The sequence below is a fragment of the Octopus sinensis genome, linkage group LG16, assembly GCF_006345805.1.
Source record: "Octopus sinensis linkage group LG16, ASM634580v1, whole genome shotgun sequence".
NCBI lineage: Eukaryota > Metazoa > Mollusca > Cephalopoda > Octopoda > Octopodidae > Octopus > Octopus sinensis.
In genome coordinates, this window is record NC_043012.1 from 37,838,983 (window position 1) to 37,852,090 (window position 13,108).

General features: G+C 42.6%; 1 protein-coding gene across 5 annotated transcripts in view; it reads left to right on the forward strand.

The window, feature by feature from the left end:
* Positions 1-13,108, forward strand: part of LOC115220307 — a 44,876-nt gene that overhangs the window by 7,340 nt on the left and 24,428 nt on the right. For all 5 annotated transcript variants that reach the window (XR_005002506.1, XR_005002505.1, XM_036510018.1 and 2 more), the window contains exons 3-6: positions 2,522-2,723; positions 6,115-6,204; positions 11,596-11,682; positions 12,046-12,230. Coding sequence is in view for 3 of the 5 variants with exons in the window: in XM_036510018.1 (XP_036365911.1) it covers positions 2,522-2,723; positions 6,115-6,204; positions 11,596-11,682; positions 12,046-12,230 (564 nt within the window). In the remaining 2 variants the exon portion in view is untranslated. The remainder of the gene's footprint in view (positions 1-2,521; positions 2,724-6,114; positions 6,205-11,595; positions 11,683-12,045; positions 12,231-13,108) is intronic.

The window sequence follows — 13,108 nt, forward strand, 5'->3', positions numbered from 1 at the left end:
ATTTGTGGTTTGCCTGCCTTCCTACTTATTAGGACTTTGGTTTTCGCTAGGTTGATTTTAAGGCCCTTTGATTCTAATCCTTGTTTCCACACTTGAAACTTCTCCTCTAGTTCTGATAGTGACTCAACAATTAGAGCAAGGTCATCAGCATAGAGGAGCTCCCAGGGGCATCCTGTCTTGAATTCCTCCGTTATTGCCTGCAGGACTATGATAAATAGGAGGGGGCTGAGGACTGAACCCTGGTGGACCCCAACCTCTACCTTGAATTTTTCAGTGTACATGTTGCCAACCCTCACCTTACTAGCAGCGTCCCTGTACATGGCTTGCATAGCTCTCACTAACCATCTATCCCTAGTTTCCTCATTGACCACCAGATAAGGGATCGGGGGACCCTGTCAAAGGCTTTCTCCATGTCAATGAAAGCCAGGTACAGGGGCTTATCTTTGGCTAGGTATTTCTCCTGCAGCTGTCTCACCAGAGATATGGCATCAGTGGTGCTTTTCCCTGGCACGAAACCAAACTGCATCTCGTCCAAGTTGACTCTCTCCCTAATCAGTTGGGCTATGAGCCTCTCTGTAACCTTCATTACCTGATCCAAGAGCTTTATACCTCTGTAATTAGTTGTATCTAGGGTGTCACCTTTACCTTTGTAGCAGTTGACTATTATGCTGCTACACCAGTCATTGGGTATGACTCCTTCGTGTATCACCTGGTTAACTAAACGGCTGACTAGGCTGTAGCCGACACTACCAGATATTTTGAGCATCTCTGCAGTAATTCCTGATGGGCCTGGGGCTTTCCCTGTCTTCATGCTTCTAATTGCCTTAACTACCAAGGAACTGTCAACTCGGATAGCTGGTCCCTCTGTTGGGTCGACATTCGGCAGACTCTCTTTATCCCATTCATTTTCTTTATTCAGCAACCTTTCATAGTGTCGTCTCCAAACCTCTCTCTTTGCATCCTCATTTCAGCACATATCGACAAATCTCCGTTCAAGCAACTCAACAATCTCACCGGACCTACCTTTCAGTGTGCCGACGTTGAGAGTGCCAACCCTGAGGGTGTGGGAGGTTATATGTATATATATGTGTGTGTGTATATATATATATATATATATATATATATATATATATACATATATATATGTATATATCTTGTTTCAGTCATTAAACTGTGGCCATGTTGGAGCACTGCCTTGAAGAATTTTAGTCAAATGAAATGGCTCTAGTACTTCCTTTTCTTTTTTTTAAGTCTGGTACTTATTCTATCAGTATCTTTAGCCGAGCCGCTATGTTATTGAGATGTGAACATTCTGGCACCAGTTGTCAAGTGGTGGTGGGAGAGAAACTCAAATGCACATGCATGTATGCACTTGCATGCATGCACATGTATATATACACAAACGGGCTTCTTTAAGTTTCCATTTATCAAATCCACTCACAAGACTTAGGTTGACTCAAGGCTATAGTAGAGGACACTCACCCAGAGTGCTACACAGTGGGACTGAACCTGAACCATGTGGTTGAGGAGCAAACCTCTTGTCCAATCCATGCCAGCATGGAAGATGCACTTTAAATGATGGTGATGATGATATGTATGTGTATCTATGACATGCACACGCACATGATGAGCAGTTTTGATATATATACATATGTGCAAAAGAAGCATCATATGTGGTGTGCAAGAGAGACAACTGCACTGGTATGGTCATGTGTTGCGTATGGATGAAGACAGCTGTGTGAAAAAGTGTCACACCCTATTAGTAGAGGGAACCTGTGGAAGAGGAAGACCTGGGATGAGGTGGTGAAGCACAACCTTTGAATGTTGGGCCTCGTGGAGAGGAGGATGAGTGAGTGAGGCCTCTGGAGAGATATGCTGTGCTTGAGAAGATCCACCAAGCCAAGCGAGACCGTAACCATGGCCTATGCCAGTGCAGCATAACCAGCCCGTTTAAGAGTACTCTTCAGTTATTGGACAATAAACTGTTCTTGCGAAGACCTGTTGAGTCAAGTGAAGTCCTTGTGGCCATTGCCAGTACTGCCTGACTGGCTCCCGTGCCGGTGGCATATAAGAAGCACCCACTACACTCTCGGAGTGGTTGGCAATAGGAAGAGCATCCAGCTGTAGAAACCTTGCCACATCAGATTGGAGCCTGGTGCAGCCTCCTGGCTTACCAATTCTCAGTCAAGCCGTCCAACCCATGCCAGCATGGAAAGCGGATGTTAAACAATGACGAATTGCATGTGTGTGTGTATAAGAATTAAGTACAGTTTTCCTAAAAATGCATTAACCCTTACAAGACAACAGGGCTGAGCTGTCGGCCGAAAAGTTGAAGGACAGAGATTGCATTAGTTCATTCAATTTCCTATATATGTAAAGTAATTATTTTTTATAATTTATTTTGAGAAATGAGTGCATGTATTTTGTAGGGCTTATGAAAAGCTCTCCTGCTTCTTGACACTGAAATTTCCAGTGAGACTCTGTCCCCAAAGTGTTAAATATCTTTTATCTTGAATCACAGAAACCTGTTCTTCCGTGTGAACCACTTATTACTCAGTGGAATAGATTTAGTATTTATTATCGATGGTCGTGCTCCTGAAATGAAGGCAGAGACAATGCGAAAACGCCAAAAGGAGTGTTTCTTGTATAGAAAATCATCTCAGAATAACTTCTGGACATGCAAGAATACCAAAAGATCACATTTGAATGCATTTGTTAAAAAGGTAAAAATTTACTTCAAATTTTTTATTTTCCCTCCATTTTTTATATAATATTTGGCCATTTTCTCCTTGTTTTATATAATTTTTTTGCTTAATCTGTGCTTCTCATTTTCTTTCATAATTATGATTTATCTTATTTGTGTGTGACTTTGGTTGTACATGTCCCCAAGGTTTAAAGATATATGTACCAGTAATATTTTCGTGTCAATCCAGTCAGCTTTGCCCTACACTGTGGCCTCGAGCCAAAGATGACACTCAGTACCTAAAATACATAAATTGATAGAGTTATATCTATATGCTCTATGTTCAAATCCTGTTGATTTTTACTTATTCTGTCATTTTCATTGGGTCCATAAAATAAGTACCAGTTAAATACTGGTGTTGATTTAATTGAATGTACCTTCCCCTAAATTATTCCTCTTAAGACTCTATACCTTCTCTGCAAATTTGACCACTTACACCTCTGTAGCCTCTTCCCAAATTTGACCACTTACACCTCTGTAGCCTCTTCCCAAATTTGACCACTTACACCTCTGTAGCCTCTTCCCAAATTTCTCTCCTTACACCTCTGTTAGAAATCATTATGAGCCAACAAAACAACCTCTGTGCAATCACTCATTATGCTAGAATTAGCAGCCAAATCTCCCTCAAATTTAACCTTTTCTCCTTTAAAAATGGATGAATATCTTGGATAAGTTTATCCTGTATATTCTAGTCATAATTATAATCAAGAAGCTGGAAAGAAAGAAATTGGGGAGCTTATGGGTCAGTATGAATGGAACAATGTCAGAATGACACACAAATATATTTCAATGATATCCAGAAATGACAAATGTAGTATCATCTTTGATGAAGTGCTGCTTTTGGCACAGACCACATTAACCTTTTTCTTACCGTATTTCTTTTGGAATACACTGCCTTTATTTCAAATACCTTTGAAAATATTGAAGGGTTTAGTAAAATAATTTTATTATTAATCCAGTGTTTGGTATGTAAATTAAGAGGCAACTTTGATGGGAAATTTAAATTTGGATCCTTTTAAAATGAGAAGTTTGTGTGATAGTCCCAGGTAGGTTTGTATCAGAAGGTTGCAGGCATTGCTTCGAGGTTAAGAAGTTTACTTTGTAACTGATTAGTTTTAGGTTTAATCTCATTGCGCAGCACTTTGGGCAAGAGTTGGGAAAGCCCTGTGAGTGAAATTTGGTAGACAGAAACTGCATGGAAGCCCATTAGAAAGAGTTCACTTTTTTCTTGGGTGTTAGACTTAATCCATTGCCCAGATAAACAATGTAGTGCTTGCCTTGGGTACCTTCAGTGGAAGACATCCTCTAAAGGTGCCTGGGTATTCAGGTCAGGTCTCCCATGTGATGGTCAGTCTTAGAGGCCCTGGAAATGTCCATGAGTGCTGCTGTCTTTCCTGCCCTCGCTCAGTCATATATTATCATCGTTGTTGTCATTGTTTAATGTCTTCCTTCCAGGCTGGTTGTCATAGAAGCAGTGTCATTCATCCTCCTCTTCATCATCATCATTTAACGTCCGTTTTCCATGCTGGCATGGGTTTGATGGTTTGACTGAAGGCTAGCAAGCCAGTAGGCTGCACCAGGCTCCAGTCTGATGTGGCAAGGTTTCTACAGCTGGATGCCCTTCCTATCACCAACCACTCCGAGAGTGTAGTGGGGTGCTTTTTATGTGCCACCGGCACGGGAGCCAGTCAGGTAGCAATGGCATCGACCACTTTCAGAAGGTGCTTTTTACATGCCACTGGCATGGGAGCCAGTCGGTGGTGGGGAGGTGCACTTCCAGTAATTCTGTAAGAACATGTCTGGCCAGGGGAAAATATCACCTTACTTGGAAACAGGTGAGGGTTAATAACAAGGAGAGCATCCAGCTGTAGAAAATATGCTTCAAACTCTGTCTGATTCATACAAATATGGAAAACTGGATGTAAATGATGTTAGTAATCATGCCTTATTATCATCTTCATGATTCTGTGTCCATTTTCCATACTGGTATAGGTTGGATGTGTCTCACAATATCTCATCACTCATCACCATATTCCATGCCATCTAATATTAAAAACCAGCAGAAACCAGTCAACATCATTGCATGTGTTCTGGGTGTATACTCTAGTGCCACCACCACTGCAAGGAAACTCCTCTTAACTCCTAAATGTTCAAGCTGGTCGTATCGGGCCCACATATCCTGCCTATTTTATGTTCAAACTGTCCAGGTCTCTCTCATCTACCCTACAATGTCATTCTTCAAATAAACAATTACAATTACACCTTTCAAGCGTTGGGCCTCATGGAGGCAATGGCAAGTGACCAAGACCTTTGGCAATATGCTGTGCTTGAGCAGAAGACCCGTCAAGCCAAGTGAAATCATAGTCGTGGCAAATACAGGTGTCACACAACTGGCACCCTTGCTGGTGGCGTATAAAAGCTATTACACTCTCAGAGTGGTTGGTGTTAGGAAGGGCATCCGACAAAATCAGACCGGAGTCTGGTGCAGCCCCTCAGCTGGAAGATAAATGATGATGATAATGATGACGACGATGGCATATTTCTATCCTTATCCATGTGCATACAAAGCATGCTTCTTAAACTACATGGGTATGCCTGTACCTCAAAGCTACATGAAAAGAAAAATGTTCTGTTTTCATTCATTAATTCTTGGATTAAATATTTCAGTCAGTTATTTAAATGAAATGCAAGGTGAGATTTCCTCTGAGCTGCAACTCTAAAATTCCTTCTTCCGTATCTTTTGTTGCAAATATTGAACACTCGACTGAATGCCAAAACGTTGACAGAACGAGAACAGTGAAGAAGTTTCAATAAAAATAGTAAATAGTCGAGTGTATTGGCATGGATGTGGCAACATTTGAAATATTGTCGAGGTATATGTGGCTGATGAAGATAAATCAAATATATGTGGGCAGACATATTTTGAAGAATCTGAAACCGGTACCACATTATCCCTTTCTAGGTATTTCATTTTTCAGATGTTCTCCCTAGAGGTAAGACAATTTTTTTCATGTTTGTTGCACACACGCATTTTTGCTAGTACATACGCAGTGAAGCTATACATTAACGTCGTATTTATTATGTTCGCTATTTTCCAGTAAATATCGGTACTTTGTTGTGCCATTTATTTACTTTTATGTATATATATATATATATATATATATATATATACAACGGGCTTCTTTCAGTTTCTGTCTACCAGATCCACTCACAAGACTTTGGTCGTCCCGAGGCTATAGTAGAAGACACTTGCCCAAGATGCCACGCAGTGGGACTGAATTGGAACCATGTGGTTGGTAAGCAAGCTACTTACCACACAGCCACTCCTGCACCTATAATTTTAATTTTCTCTTTTTTTTGTTGGTTTTCAGTGTTGTGAGTTGCTGGATTGTCTTGGAGTGCCATATTTGGAAAGTCAAGGAGAAGCAGAGGCCTATTGTGCTTTCCTTAATAAACATGGTGTAAGTTATATCTTTTATCTTATGGGTGAGAGCATATCTTTTGATGTGGGTCATCCCTGTTTAAGCATGGTTATGAAGACTGTCCTGTCTTTTAAAAATATCTTGGATTATATTATAATATTATAATATAAGAGTAAGTGATAGAGTACTTAAGATTAGATTAGTGCTTCACCATAGGTCAGCTACTATCATCTCGGCATATGCCCCTCAACCAGGGCTACTGGAAGGACAAAAAGACCAATTCTATGACACCCTATTGCGGACTACCTCGTTGACAAATGCCAGTGACCTTCTCTTCGTGGCAGGTGATTTCAATGGACATGCTGGACGGCATGTCGGGGGCTTCCATGGCGTGCATGGAGGCTACGGTTTTGGCTCTCGTAATGAGGAGGGAACCAGGCTGCTGGAGTTCTGCGATGCAAATGACCTTATGGTCTGCAATACCAACTTCAGGAAACCCACCTCTCACCTAGTCACCTACCGTTCTGGCAGACACACTAGCCAGATTGACTACATCCTTGCCAGAAAAAGGGAAAGAGGGCTGCTTATAAATGCCAAAACCTTTCCAGGCGAAGAATGCACTCCTCAACATAGATTAGTAGTTAGCGACTTCAGGATCAGAGCTAAATGGTTGCCAGAAGAAGACCTGCTTGGAGGAGAAGGGTCTGGAAGCTTAAAGATCCTGCAAATGGACAGAGATTTAGAGACATACTACTCGAAGCCTTTGACGAAATAGAAGGGGATATAGCTTCACTTAATGTGGAAAGCAACTGGAGATTTCTACGGGACAATCTGCTGACAGCCACTGACCAGATCTGTGGATGGAGCAAAGTACCGTCTCGACCCAGAGTAACATGGTAGTGGAACACTGTGGTTGACAGGGCTATTAGACAAAAGAGACAGGCTTGGAAGGACTGGAAGAACGGTGGTAGCAGGGAATTGTATCAGACAGCCAGAAGGGAAGCTAGGAGACAGGTTTATTTAGCCAGAGGGGAAGCGGATAAGAAAAAATTTGCCAATGTTCTGAGCCGTGAGGATGAAAGACTTGAGGTATTTCGTGTTGCAAGACAGTTTGTGAGAGAGAATCGTGATGTGGTAGGAGAGAAGTGTGTTCGCATGGATGATGGTTCACTTGCACTAAATGAGGATGCAAAGAGAGAGGTTTGGAGATGCCACTATGAAAGGTTGCTGAATGAAGAAAATGAATGGGATAAAGAGAGTCTGCCGAATGTTGACCCAACAGAGGGACCAGCTATCTGAGTTGATAGTTCCGTGGTAGCTAAGGCAATTAGAAGCATGAAGACAGGGAAAGCCCCAGGCCCATCAGGAATTGCTGCAGAGATGCTCAAAATATCTGGCAGTGTCGGCTATAACCTAGTCACCTGTATAGTCAACCAGGTGATACACGAAGGAGTCATACCCAATGACTGGTGCAGCAGCATACTAGTCAACTGATACAAAGGTAAAGGTGATGCCCTAGATACAAATAATTACAGAGGTATCAAGCTGCTGGATCAAGTAATGAAGGTTACGGAGAGGGTCATAGCCCAACTAATTAGAGAGAGAGTTAGTTTAGATGAGATGCAGTTTGGGTTCGTGCCAGGGAAAAGTACCACACTGATGCTATATTCCTGGTAAGGCAGCTGCAGGAGAAATACCTAGCCAAAGATAAGCCCCTGTACCTGGCTTTCGTTGACATGGAGAAAGCTTTTGATAGGGTCCCCCGATCCCTTATCTGGTGGTCAATGAGGAAACTAGGGATAGATGAATGGCTGGTGAGGACTGGGCAAGCCATGTACAGAGATGCCGTAAGTAAGGTTAGGGTTGGCAACATGTACACAGAAGAATTCAAAGTAGAGGTTGGGGTCCACCAGGGTTCAGTACTCAGCCCCCTCCTATTTATCATAGTACTCCAGGCAATTACGGAGGAATTCAAGACAGGCTGTCCCTGAGAGCTCCTCTACGCTGACGACCTTGCTCTTATTGCTGAGTCACTATCAGAACTGGAGGAGAAGTTCCAGGTGTGGAAGGAGGGTTTAGAATCGAGGGGCCTTAGAGTCAACCTAGCTAAAACCAAAGTACTAATAAGTAGGAAGGTAGACAATCCACAAATGTCTTCAGGAAGATGGCCCTGCTCGATCTGTAGAAAAGGTGTAGGTAGAAACTCTATAAGATGTACCCAGTGTAAGCTATGGACACATAAGAGGTGCAGCAATGTCAAAGGTAGGCTAACTGGGAAGATAGTTTTTGTATGTGGCAGATGCTCGGGAGCATTAACCTCCGAAAATCTGCAGAAAACAACTTCCGTCACTTTCCAGGGGGAAAAACTAGAAGTAGTTGATAGCTTCCGTTATCTAGGTGACCAAGTCAGTAGTGGGGGTGGGTGCGCTGAAAGTGTAACTGCTAGAATAAGAATAGCCTGGGCAAAGTTTAGGGAGCTCTTACCTCTGCTGGTGACTAAAGGCCTCTCGCTCAGAGTAAAAGGCAGACTGTATGATGCGTGTGTACGAACAGCCATACTACATGGCAGTGAAACATGGGCCGTGACTGCTGAGGACATGCGTAAGCTCGTGAGGAATGAAGCCAGTATGCTCCGATGGATGTGTAATGTCAGTGTACATACTCGACAGAGCGTTAGCACCTTGAGAGAAATGTTGTACCTAAGAAGCATCAGTTGTGGTGTGCAAGAGAGACGATTGCGCTGGTATGGTCATGTGGTGAGAATGGATGAAGATAGGTGTGTGAGAAAGTGCCAATCCCTAGCAGTTGAGGGAACCCGTGGAAGAGGTAGACCCAAGAAAACCTGGGACGAGGTGGTGAAGCACGACCTTCGAACTTTAGGCCTCACTGAGTAAATGACCAGCGACCGAAACCTTTGGAAATATTCTGTACGTGAGAAGACCAGGCAGGACAAGTGAGCCCAGCCCACTTATGAATGCCTTTCCTCCCTTGGACACAAAGACCTGTTGAGGCAGCGAAGTCGATATAGAACCTCATCCGACGACAGACACCCATGCCAACCCCCTCTGCTTGCGAAGACATGTTGGGGCAAGCGAAATCGAAATCGAATTGAACCAGCCAGGATCCCTGGTCTGGTGGTACGTAAAAAGCACTATCCGACTCGTGGCCGATGCCAGCGCCGCTTCGACTGGCTTCCGTGCCGGTGGCACGTAAAATACTCCAATCCGACCGTACGACAGGCACCCATGCCAACCCCCTTTGCTTGTGAAGACATGTTGGGGCAAGCGAAATCGAAATCGAATTGAACCAGCCAGGATCCCTGGTCTGGTGGTACGTAAAAAGCACTATCCGACTCGTGGCCGATGCCAGCACCGCCTCGACTGGCTTCCGTGCCGGTGGCACATAAAATACACCAATCCGACCGTGGCCATTGCCAGCCTCGCCTGGCACCTGTGCAAGTGGCACGTAAAAAGCACCCACTACACTCATGGAGTGGTTGGCGTTAGGAAGGGCATCCAGCTGTAGAAACATTGCCAGATAAGACTGGAGCCTGGTGCAGCCTTCTGGCTTCCCAGAACCCCGGTCGAACCGTCCAACCCATGCTAGCATGGAGAACGGACGTTAAACGATGATGATGATGATGAACTTATTGTATATGGTGCTCAGGTTACACTACAACTCATCAGAAAAAGTCACCAAACCCGCATGAACAGTACATAGAATATGCACAGGAAGTGAACAGTGAATAAGTCTCATTTAAAAAAAAACCCAAAATGGGTGGGGAGCATCAGGTGTATTGTCAGTGTACTTAAGGAAGCATTGAAGTTTGGAAGGATGTAGTGTCTTGACAGCTAACACCTGATGCAGGTAGTTTATTCTGTGCTTCAGCATGCAATGTATTTTCTCTTTTTTGCATCATCATCATCATGAAGCTGTCATGGGTTGGACAGTTTGACTTCCGTCTGATTTGGCATGGTTTCTATGGCTGGATACTTTTCCTAACGCCAACCTCTCTAAGAGTGTAATGGGTGCTTTTACATGCCAGTTGTGTAACACCAGTATCTGCTACAGTTTTCACACTTTACACTAGATTAAACCACAGGTAAGAACTACATTCTGCCTCTACAGAAAGCAAAAAGAAATTATATACATGCGCAAGAATTCTAATCATTCTCTATCCATAATGATGAATCATGTAGGTGTTCTAACTAAAAAAGTTTCTTATTAAATGGGAACAGTTCTTACAGTACTTAATTACTATTGTTAATTGTTATAGCCTCTATTCATGTCAGTCAGCCCTGTTCAAGTATGGCTATGAGAAAAGGCATTCCAGACAGGACCATTCCTCTCTTAAAATTATGTTCATATTGTCTAATGTGTCTTTGCTTTTTTGCAACCTAACAATGAATGTTCACATACTACACTAGATTAAACCACAGGTAAATGCTACTTTTTACCTCTACAGAAAGCAGAAAAAAGAAATTGTATACATTTGCAAGAATTCTAGTCACTCTCTAGCCGTAATTATGAATAATTTAAATCAGTGGTTCTCACCAGGGGCTATGTAAGATTTTTGGGGGTCCACGTAACAAAATAGGAAAATGGGGATCCACAATAGTCTTTGAAGGGTCCCCGAAAAAATGTTGCATTAGATGTATGTATTGGTATGTATTGCAAGAAACAGCTAGGTTTCTTTCTCTAACATTTCTGGGGTCACCCAGGATAAAATAGTAATCGAAGGGGATCCACTCAAGAAAATAGTAAATTGGGGATACTCTTTTACTTGTTTCAGTCATTTGACTGCGGCCATGCTGGAGCACCGCCTTTAGTCGAGCAAATCGACCCCAGGACTTATTCTTTGGAAGCCTAGTACTTATCCTATTGGTCTCTTTTGCCAAACCGCTAAGTTACGGGGACAAACACAGACACACAAGCATACACACACACACACACACACACACACACATATATACATACATATATACGACGAGTTTCTTTCAGTTTCCGTCTACCAAATCCACTCACAAAGCTTTGGTTGGCCTGAGGCTATAATAGAAGACTCTTGCCCAAGGTGCCATGCAATGGGACTGAACCTGGAACCATGTGGTTGGTAAGTAAGCTACTTACCACACAGCCACTTCTGTGCCTATTCACAAGACTATATTAAGGGCCTCTGAAAAAATGTTGCTTTGGATGTATGTATTGATACGTATTGCAAAAAACAGCTAGGTTTCTTTCTCTAATATTTCTGGGGTCCACCAGAATAAAATAGTAATCGAAGGGGTCCATAGGTAAAAAATGATTGAGAACCCTTGATTTTGGTGCTATAACTGGGAAGAATTGCAGTAGTGCTGTATAACCTGTTGATAATTGTTATATGCTCTTAATGCAACATGTCACCTGTCTGTCGTTATGTCTATCTCTTTACAGGTAGTCGATGCCTGCATCACTAACGATGGAGATGCTTTCCTTTATGGAGCCCCAAAAATTTATCGAAACTTCACCATGGACCGAAAGGTTTTTCGTTTTATCTTTATTTCGAAATTTTCTTCACTCTTTTCTTCACTTTCTCTCTTCTTGCATACATTCTCTCTTTCAATCTCTCAAATACTATCAATTTGACTGGCTCTCTTCTCTTCCCCTCTCTCACTCCCTCTCTCTTACCTTATCTCTTTCTCTTTCACTCACTATCAGTTTTACTCTCTCTCTCTCTCAATTTTACTCTCTCTTACCATCATTGTTTCTCTTTCTCACCCTGTTAGTGTTACTCTCTTACCTGCTCTCTTTCTGTCACTCACATCATTTCACTCTATCGTTCTTCCTCATTCCCTCACAGTCTGTGCCAGTTCCTTATGCTCACACTCAATCTCTTCCTACCAGGACCCCCACGTTGAGAGCTACACAGTGCAAGACATCGAACAACAGCTGTCCCTTACCCAAGAGAAACTTGTGGCCTTTGCTCTGCTTACTGGCTGTGATTACCAACCAAAGGGCATTCCACAAGTTGGAGTGGAAACAGCACTAAAGTTACTTAGGGCCCTCACCAACAGAGATCTACTTTTAAGGTCGGTAGCTGATCTACATTTGGGATGGCACATATTCCTCCTCCTCCTCTTCTTCTTCTTCATAATAATAATAATAATAATAATAAAAATCATCATCATCAGTGTTGTGGTAACTCATTATCATCATCAATGATTAGCAGCTCCCTTCTCACCCTTGCCTCTTTATCTCTACTCCCACTGATTACATTTTGTCACCTTGTGTTATCGTCATTGCCACTGGATCGTGTCTTCAATTCCTGGACCCAGCAGTACATTGTGTCTTTGACCAAAACATTTCGTTTCACATTGCTCTGCGATAGTCATGTGGCACACTTGTGCACCCGTGCAGGCAATGTCGATCTAATGGTGGGAGTGAGCTTGTGTAAACACAAACATTTAATCAACATCAACATTTAACATCCGTTTTCCATGCTGGCATGAGTCAGATGGCTTAACAGGAACTGTCAAGGCCAGCTTCTGTAGACTGTTTCAGCTTCGTTTCTCTGGCTTCATCTGTCATCTAATGATGAGAAAGTCCTTAATGTATAGAAGTGCAGGCATGGCTGTGTGGGTAAGGAGATTGCTTCCCAACCGTATGGTTTTAGGTTCAATCGCATTCCTGGCTACCTTGGGCAAGTGTTTTCTACTATAGCCCCAGGCCAATCAAAGCCTTGTGAATGGATTTGTTAGACAAGAACTGAAAGAAGCCTGTTATATATATGAATGTATAATTATATTAAAGGGATCGGAAGAACCTCTCCAACACGTTAAAAATAGACACCAGATGGCACTAAAAACCACCTTATTTCTCCTACAGCACAGGTTGTAAACAAGCAAATGAAAAATAATAAATACAGCTTTCCAGTTAATTGTATATTGGACCAATATCATCATCGTTT